At 43.9% G+C, this 10,244-nt stretch overlaps 1 protein-coding gene across 1 annotated transcript; it reads right to left on the bottom strand.

Annotated features, from left to right (window-relative positions):
- Nucleotides 1-8,792: 8,792 nt before the first annotated feature.
- LOC131238750 (glutaredoxin-C9-like) lies at nt 8,793-9,402 on the bottom strand. The gene has a single exon (XM_058236357.1). The coding sequence runs from the start codon at nt 9,357-9,359 to the stop codon at nt 8,940-8,942; it is 420 nt and encodes a 139-aa protein (XP_058092340.1). The 5' UTR covers nt 9,360-9,402; the 3' UTR covers nt 8,793-8,939.
- Between the last annotated feature and the right edge of the window lie 842 nt (nt 9,403-10,244).

Raw genomic sequence — 10,244 nt, 5'->3', positions numbered from 1 at the left:
CGGGCGCTCGCCTCGGAATTGCCGCGAACCGTTGGCATCTGTCGCATTTTTGAACGAGCTCGCGAGCGTCGTGTTGGATAGTGGGCTAGTAGTATCCCTGTCGTAGGACCTTGTAGGCGAGGGATCTCCCTCCAGAGTGGTTTCCGCAGATTCCTTCATGAATTTTCCGTAACACATAGTTTGCCTCGCTGGGTTTGAGGCACCGCAGCAACGGGGCGTAGTAACCTTTCTTGTAGAGGGTTCCGTTGAATATGGTATAACGGGAGGCTCGAATCTTAATTCGTCGAGCCTCGGCACGATCCTCGGGCAACTTTCCTTCGTTAAGGTATTGGCGGATTGGATCAATCCAGGAAGGTTCCGAGTCGATTGTACTGACAGCCTCGCTAATTGGTTCGTCTATGCTTGGCTTGTCAACGTATTCGACAGGGACGGACCTGGGTATCTCATCTTCATCGGCTGAGGCGAGCTTTGCTAACAAATCGGCTTTGCTGTTTTCCGCACGAGGGATCCGAGTGACACGACAGAATTGAAATCCGTTGATAAGTTCCTTTGCTTTCTGCATGTATGCCTTTAGCTGGTCTTTTCGTGTCTGGTATACACCGGTAACTTGGTTAACAACCAACTGAGAGTCGCTGAAAACACTTAGGTGCGTGACCTCCATGCTAGCGGCGAGTCGGAGGCCGAGTAACAACGCTTCATATTCCGCCGTATTGTTCGACGCTTGGAACCCAAGTCGTAAGGCGTACTGTATATAGGTATGATCGGGGGTTTCAAGCACAACCCCAGCACGCGCGAAGGAACCACGCACGAAAACTTAGTCAGCCTCAGTCCGAGCTCATGATTATAGATCGGCCATCAAAAGAAAGGAAAAGAGAAAGATATTGCATATCGTTCACTGAGGGAGACGCCCGAGGTATCCATCACCCCCACGATGATGCGCTGATCGTCTCCTTGGCGATCGCTAACCGAAAAGTGTTTCGGATACTCGTCGATACGGGGTCATCTGCAGACGTGTTATTTACCCAAGCTTTCGACAAAATGGGGATCGAACGATCCACACTGCGCCCAGTTCGGACCCCGTTGATCGGTTTTTCCGGAGGACAGGTACTGCCTGAAGGGATTGTCTCGTTACCACTCACTGCTGGCAGCGCCCCATGTCAGACGACGATGATGGTTGACTTCCTAGTCGTCGATCAACCCTCAGTATACAACACAATACTCGGCCGTCCTTCATTGAGTCTCCTCCAGGCCGTGGTATCCACGTACCATCTTTCAATTAAATTCCCGACCGAGTCGGGAGTTGGGATTGTCAAAGGAGACCAGCAGGATGCGAGGCGATGTTACATGATAGCCGTAAAAGGAGCCGCCGACAAAAGTCCGACCAACATATTAACGATCGAATCGTTGGATCCTCGGGGCGAGAATTATGAACGAGGACAGCCGGTCGAGGATCTTGTCTCGGTCCCCTTGGTCGAGACAGATGGATCCAAGACGGTACGAATTGGCTCGTCTCTGCAGTCCCCTTTGAAAGAAAAGTTGATAGCCCTGCTCCGTAGGTACGCCGACGTCTTTGCCTGGGGTCATGAAGATATGCCCGGGATCGACCCCTCTGTGGTGACCCACCGACTCAACATCGATCCATCGTATCGACCGATCCGACAGAAGCGGCGACCGCTCGGCCCTGAACGATACGCTATCATCGAAGAAGAGGTCAACAAACTCCTCCAGGCTAATTTCATAGAAGAAATACACTATCCAGAGTGGGTCGCGAATGTCGTGCTTGTAAAGAAATCCAACGGGAAGTGGCGAGTCTGTATTGACTATACCGACTTAAATAAAGCCTGCCCCAAAGATAGCTTTCCGCTTCCGAGGATAGATCAGCTAGTAGACAGTACAGCCGGACATGAGCTCCTTAGTTTCATGGATGCATATTCAGGATATAATCAAATTGTAATGCATCAAACAGATAAATCAAAAACGACCTTTGTCACCGACAAAGGCCTTTATTGTTACCGAGTGATGCCATTTGGTCTAAAAATACCGGCGCAACTTATCAAAGGTTAGTTAACAAAATCTTTGCTCGGCTTATAGGCCGAACCATGGAAGTATACATCGACGACATGCTCGTTAAAAGCATACACGCGGTTGATCATGTGAATAATTTGGAAGAAATGTTTCTAATCCTACGGAAGTTCCGGATGAAGCTAAATCCAAGTAAATGTGCTTTTGGAGTAGGCTCCGGTAAATTCAGCGGGTTCTTGGTCAGTCAGCGAGGAATAGAGGCAAACCCTGAGAAGATAAAGGCTCTGATTGATATGGAATCCCCCAAAACCATTAAAGACGTCCAAAGGTTGGCTGGACGAGTCGCAGCACTTAATCGGTTCCTGTCCAGAGCAACGGATAAGTGTCTCCCTTTCTTCAAACAATTGAAAGGAAGACAAGCGATGGGTTGGACGAAAGAGTGTGAAGCAGCATTCCAGCAATTAAAATCATATCTCGGTTCTGCACCTCTCTTATCAAAACCCGAACCGGGGGAGTCGTTGCTCCTCTACCTAGCGGTATCCGAGGCAGCGGTGAGCTCGGCTTTGATACGAGAATCCGAAGGAAAGCAACTGCCGGTTTACTACGTCAGCAAAGCGTTATTGCCAGCAGAAACGAGATACCCAAGCTTGGAAAAAGTGGCCTTGGCTTTAATAACTTCCTCTCGGCGACTTAGGCCGTATTTCCATGCCCACACCATCATAGTAATGACCGACCTTCCGCTTCGCCAGGTGCTGCAGAAACCAGAAGCTTCCGGCCGACTCACCAAATGGGCTATCGAGCTGAGTGAGTTTGATATTCAATACCGACCAAAGGCAGCAATCAAAGGGCAAGCCGTAGCTGATTTTATCGCCGAGGGAACGTCTTCAACCGAACTTTCAGTAAATGATACACCGAAGGACGGTGCAGTTCCGACCTCGACCGCTCCCCCTTGCCCTATTCCGTGGAATCTGTATGTCGACGGTTCTTCCAACTCGAAGGCCAGTGGGGCTGGGGTTGTGCTTGAAACCCCCGATCATACCTATATACAGTACGCCTTACGACTTGGGTTCCAAGCGTCGAACAATACGGCGGAATATGAAGCGTTGTTACTCGGCCTCCGACTCGCCGCTAGCATGGAGGTTACGCACCTAAGTGTTTTCAGCGACTCTCAGTTGGTTGTTAACCAAGTTGGTGAGGAAGGCGTCGCTCAGCTCAACGAATGAACTGATGGACTTTGGTTTCAACTGTTTGAACCACAGTCGAGCTACATCAGTCAATGTAAGAGAAAAAGCCCGACACATTACTGCATCCGAGGCATCGTGGAGTTCCATATAGGTTCTGAAGCACTCAATATGCTCGGTCGGGTCGGTTTTGCCGGTGAAAGGAGTGATTTGAGGTAATCGAAACCTCTCGGGCAACCGGGCCTTCAGTACCGAGTCTACAAAGGGGGACGCTTTCGCTTCGGACCCGGTTGAGTATATATTCCGGCCGTGCTTTATGTCCGCCATCTCTTTTGCCATCTCTTCCCGCACTTCCTTTTTGAAATTTTGAATGTCGGCTTTCCATGGTTCGCTGCTTTCTGCCGTGCCTTCCATGGAAGGGCGATTGCGCCTTCTTCGCTCTATTTCGTGCCGAAGATCAGTCGGGGGGAGGGAGGCGGTGGTGCCGGAGATGGTTCTGATCCGCTTTGGGGTTGGCTCGGCCGGAAAGACTGCGGCGCGGAAGGTTGAGGATCAACCGCCGCCGTCGGTACGTGCGCTGTCTCCCCTTGAGGATGCGGGAGTGGCTGCATTTGCTGCTGATACATTCGTTCCAGCATCTGCTTCATCATATTCATATCGGAGCGGATTTCTTGAACCTCCTTGTCCAACCGCCCATCGTCGTGACCCCGCTGATTGTTGCTTGTTCCAGTCGCCCCTCGTCGGCGGTTGTTAGGTGGGTTCTGGGCTGGGGGAACGGCGATTGGGCCCGGTGGCCCTGTAATCGCGTTCTCATTCAAATATTCTTCTGGGACCGTCCTTCTAGTCATCACCATTGGACTCAGTATAGAGATACGAGATGGCTTTTTGCACGTTCCCACAGACGGCGCCAAACTGTTGATGCAAATGTCTGGTTCGTCCTCCTTTGACCCTTGTATGCCTGCACAAAAAGAGGACAAAGGAGACCCTGGCTCGAGCAGGGGACCCTCCGATGCCAAAGTCAGGCCTGGACTCGGGGTCTCAAAGTATTGAAAGGTTTTTAGAGGGAATTTGTTTCGTACCTCTCAAGGTGACAGGGGTCCTCCTTTTATAGCTGCTGGGGTCCTCCTGATATTGAGCGCGGGATCTTCTCCTGGTATCACGGAGATAGGATCGTGCCCATCTTGAGCCGTCATCCGATCCCGTGAGCTTCGGGGTCGGAGATCTTATCCCAAGATATCCGGGATGAGATCTGACCTAGCGACGGTCGGTCTTGTAAGGTGGTCCGCCCGACACATGCCCGGAACGCTGATAAGTCGTCCGAACCGACTCAACCGTTGTCTCGGTTTAGCGAACAATGCCTCGGATTTGACACATCCTTCGGTGACCCGAGGTATTAAGTCCGAGTCCCGAGGCATTAAGTCCGAGTCTTCGGACTTGTATTTTTGTCCCCAACACTATTATTATTTTATTTTTATAATTTAAACTAGAGTTTAAATTAGAATAATAATTAGAAGTTTGAATTAATATCATATTAAATTTTGACTTAATTAATTTAAGAAATCATATAAGTCAGAGTTCATAATACTTACCAAATAATTAAAATTTTGAATTATAATTAATTATTTTTAAAGTCTTCAAAGTCACCTTAAATTTACATTTACATTAATTTAATTCTTATAAAAATAATAATAATAATAATAATAATTTTTAATTCCCAATTAGTATAATTAATATTAATTCTCAAACTCAAAAAAATTAAAATTTTAATTTAACTGCTTGTTAACAATTTAATTGTAACCACTTTACTTTAAATTAAATTAATAAATAATTTTAATATTTAAAATTTCACTCAATCTAGATTAATTTAATTTAATTAATTATTACTTATGAAATTAAATACATATATTAAACAAGGCTTAAAATTTACAAATTAATTTAAGTTATTAATTTTATTTTTTTTACTAAAAATAATTCTGAGTTAAATTCAACAATTCTGATATAAAATAATAAAATCTATCTGCATATACTATATTACATTTGACTTAAAAATTCATAACTTAATTTGAACATATTCTATTTTTAATAATTTACGTTTATATAAATAAAATTTAAAATTTAGGAATAACTCATTTTAATTTTAATATTAACAAATAATTTTTTTATATATAGAATTTCTGAATTAAAATATAAACTTAGATAAATTGTTTATTTTATTCTGTAAATTTATTTTATTTTATTTATATATAAATTATTTCAACATTAAATATCAGAAATATATAAAATAGAAATTCATAAATAAGTAGGATTCCCTACATAATAATCAACTGACAATAATATTCTTCTCAAAATTTTGAAATAAGCATAATAATTGACTAAAAATGATAAACCTCAATATAAGATCATATACTTTAAAAGTTTGATGATCCGACCCTGCTCTAATCTTTCTCTCTTGATCTACAGAGCTCTCTCTCTCCTTTTCTCTATTTTTGATTTAATTGTTTCTTTCGTTTTTTTCCCTCTTTTTTTTATTTTTTTTATTTTTTATTTTTTTATAAAGGGATGCGTTATGGAATAGAAGAGTGGGGATTATAGGACGATTTCATTTAGTAGGAGGGTTCGACGCCCATTACCGTACGAAAATGAAAGAAGAATGGAGAAAATGGTTTACTTGGCATGCGGAAAATATAATTTTTATTTTTATTTTTTTATTATTTTTTTAAAGATATGGTGGGTCCCACAAACGATAATATAAATCTACTCTGTCCATATCTCGGCCTGGCCATGAGAAGATATAAGGCTAAAAATAAAACTGATTCAAAACTCAGGTGGGCCACACGCAAGCAGACGGTGGGGTTAGTTCCCCAAAAAAAAAAAAAAAAAAGAGTTGTTACATAGGTCTTCAATTTTCAGTGTGTGGTCCACTTGATTATAGAAGCTTAATTTATTGGCTCATACTATAAAATGATTAGGCAAAATGGATAAAACACACACGTAGGGTGTTCCCAGGTAGCCCTGCCAGGACGCAATCGGAGTCCAGCGCAGAGGTGTATGCGTGTCAGGTATTACCCCGATTTTTTAAAGTCTAATTAATAAATGGGTGGGACCGGAGTCTACGCATATAAGTTGGCCACGATTAATGATCGTTTCAGCCCAGTCTATTCTTATCCCGGGCCACTTAGCTGCTAAGAAGTAAATAGCTAAGGGGACAATGAAAATCATTACCATAACTTCTAAAGTCACTTGGTGTGGCCCACCTGACTTCTGTAACCGATTGATTTTTTGGCATGGCCCCTGTTTCTGGCAGGGCGCATCTTATTAATGGATTGAATAGCATCATATACACAACGCTACGAGCTCAAGAAAACAGTATGGAAAATTTTGTTGCTGGCAGCTCTCTCCCAACTGTTCCTTATGGTGTGGCCCACCTGAGTTCCCAGCCGGGCTGATTTATTGGGAAACGGATTGGGTCCCGATTAAACTCTGTGATGTCCACAGTTGATGTATGTGTCTTATCCAGTCCATCTATCCATTTTTCCAGATCATTTTATCGCACGTGCCTAAAATTGAAGCACATCCAAAGCTTAAGTGGACCACATGACAGGAACCATGGAGATAATGACATCCACCACTGAAACCTTTAGTGCTCATATTAATATTTATTTATCATCAAACATGTTCATAAGTTTACACCGCATTGCCAAAGGAAAAATACACTTTAATCTTATATATTATGTGGCCGTATTGCCAAAGGAAAAATACACATATTAGCTTAATCTAAATATTATGTGACCCTCAGAAGGTTTTGAATGGTAGGTGTTTAATTCCCACCGTTTTCTGTAATGTGGTCCGCTTGAGTTTTGGATATGCTTCCGAATTATTGTGCCTCAGGGCTAATGTGGAAGAAAGCACCGCATGGGTAAGGTGGTCCGCTTGAGTTTTGGATATGCTTCCGAATTATTGTGCCTCAGGGCTAATGTGGAAGAAAGCACCGCATGGAATGGGTGTATCTGATGTATAAGTCACGGTGGGCCCACAGAAGTTGATACAACCATAATCATTTTAAATTCGAGAGGTTTCGGTGAAAAGTCACGTGCTGCTGGCCTACGGCAAAATTTGAGCGTGAAAGTCTAGCCACATTCTACTACTGGTGCACCTAGCTTGACGCGTGAGGCGGGGCCTGGTCACGTGACCAAACTGCTACCTGTGCCGTTGTATCCCGTGGGCCCAATGCGAGAGATTCCGCGTCTCAATACGAAAGTCGCATCTATTGAAGGTTTCTCGGTAAATGGCATAAGAACGGTGGGCCCCACCTGATGAATGATATTGGTCATGCTGACCTAACGTGGGTAGTTGCATCTGACGAGCGGATGCACGCCTTCTTGTAGAGGGAGTTCATCTACCAGTTTAAGAGGGACGGTGTTTTCGTGCCTCCAGATCGTGTATCATATAGCGGGGACTTGAATATCATGATCCGAACCGTGCATTTGGTGGGGTAAGCTATTGATTGGTAATATTAATGAATATATATTTGTATGGGTAATCCTAACCGTGTAATTAGTGGAAATTTACTCACTCCGTACCACCGACTTCCCATTTTCTCATTTCAGTGTGATTTCTAGGATATAAAAATGAATGGTTTAGATGTACTCCATTTATGCCACGTGTGCACAAACGACATGGAGTCACGGTACCTCTCTTATGCTTCTAGAGGCATGGATCCGGTCCCTTGGACGTATACGTGTACTTCCATATGGATTTTTGTCGTTACCTGTACGAATCGTCCGAATCCGTGGACTAGAAACCAACAGCGGAGATCCCTTCAGGCAACATTTCTTCTCTCTTATCTAGTTCCACATGCAGGTAGAGCCTTATATTCATACGTGAGTACACGTGCAAATATGAAACACGAGTGTGAGTTATGAGATCAGTCAATTTCACTTTTGAGGCGGCCATAACGTACAAATCGAATTAACGGTTAAAATTTATCTTGCTTTGAGATGCTTTGGCCCACCCAACGGTTAAAACAGTGCAGCTCACCTGATCGAAAGCTCAGATCTCACGTATGTGTCACGGTAGGACACATGCCCTCTGTGGATACGTACGGATCCACACGTATGTGAAATTAGCAAACCTCATTTCTTACTTAACCTTGTTTCCTCGAAGAAATATCCATTTGCTCAGCCAAACAAGCGGCACATGTCGGGCCCGCCTTCTGGCGTCAATGGAAGCTGAAAGGATTCTCAACCGGATGACACTATTCCTCTGATTAGGCCTTGATAAATTCAAATTAGCATGTTATTGCTCTTGCTCTTGCTCTTGCCCTTACTCTTATGGTAGACTCTTAGGAGTTTCAACACCTGTCAAGGTTCGAACACCCGTAGCGGGTGAAATCCCACTAAGGTGTGAGTGTGTGGTGGTGTGTGTGTGTGCGTGTGTTTAAAAAAAAAAAAAAAAAAAAAAAAGCATGTTATTGCTCTTTTCCATAAAAGGCTAGGATCGTCTGATAGGAAGATATTGGATCTTATCCATCATTTAATTGTCCCCATCAGATCAACCGTTCAGATTACTCAAAAGCCGGACTCCCATTGATGCGTCGGATATAGAAGATAGTTTATTTCGATCGAGCATCATATATTTTATACAAAATAAAAAATCTACATGAGTATTTCTCAATCACCGAAAAATAAGGGGACAAAAAAAAAAAAAAAAAAAAAAAAAACAGAGCAGAAGCATCGATCAGAGCCACAAAGCCCCAGCTTTTTTCAAGATGGGCACCAAATCGCCTGAAATATGGACGGCCATGAGGCGATCAAGGCCCCCAACGAAAGCCCCTCCAATGAAAACAGCTGGGAATTGTAGCTGCTCATCAGTAGATGTCCCCACCAGCTCTTCGATTGGGCCGACCTCATTCTCCTCCTCCACCTCATACACCACAGGCTTCACCCCATGCCCCAACAGCAACCTATTCATTACGTGGCACATGAAACATCCGCGACGGCCCACCACCAACACTGCGTTCTCGGACACAAGGGTTCGGATTCTGTCCGTTGATTTCGTACTGCTCTCGATCCGATCAAGATCAACGGTCCGATGAGTGTCCATCCTGCTGCTAGACGAAATGGGTACCCATGAACGGTTGGGAATTGCTTGTTGCATTTTTGAGAGAGAGAGAGAGAGAGAGGGTTATGTTATGGAAAGATAGGAAGGAAGAGTTATATACGCGTCTAGGCGGGCGTCGTGCGAGCGAGAGCCGCGTCAACGGCAGTTACGCGTTACCACCTTCGTTCGCGTCACATGCGCTGTGGATGATGTGGCATGACGCCCCTTTAGCTCGGCTGACGTGGAACGTGTCCCCTTCTCCGTCACGGCCTGCCGGGAGACGTTAAATCCCCGCGCGTCGGATGGGAAGTCCTACACCTACGCCTTTTTGAGCACTTGGAAATCTCTTAGCTAAATCGGGTCCGTCCATCTTGCAGGCCTTGTTTTGAAAATACAAATTAGATTATTGGCTTCATATTATAATTGAGAATTGTATATAAGTAAGGAAGAGATTCAGTCATCGGTTCGAAAAAGCGATTGATGAAATTTCCTGATTGGTGTGGCCATCCGTTTGTAGGATCTCCACACAATGAAACACTAGATGGATGGTTCCAATCGATCTCCCCATTTTGAAATGTATACAGTAGAAAATGGGCTGCATCGGATTATTCGTACAACCGCAGGTATCGTACTTCATATCGTTCATCACATGTATGGACTATGCAGCTGATTTCGTAGAAAGAGCTGCCAACGTCATTATGTTTTGATAATTCTTCCTTTTGTAAGTGAGGAAAGCTCATCTCGTTTACATGGTTACATCGGAAATGTATATATATGATACCTTGCCGACACTTTTGCACCGTATACACGGCTTTTTATTTCTGACAAGTGGGACCCATATAATATTAATCTAGACCATTAATATGTTTTTCTGGGCCTTAGATTGATAGGAAGCAATGGAAAATCTTAACCACTGATTCTTCCCCTGCAGCTGAACTGATA

The sequence above is a fragment of the Magnolia sinica genome, chromosome 3 (genome assembly GCF_029962835.1).
Source record: "Magnolia sinica isolate HGM2019 chromosome 3, MsV1, whole genome shotgun sequence".
In the NCBI taxonomy this organism is placed as follows: Eukaryota; Viridiplantae; Streptophyta; class Magnoliopsida; order Magnoliales; family Magnoliaceae; genus Magnolia; species Magnolia sinica.
This window is presented reverse-complemented; position numbering and strand designations above follow the sequence as displayed.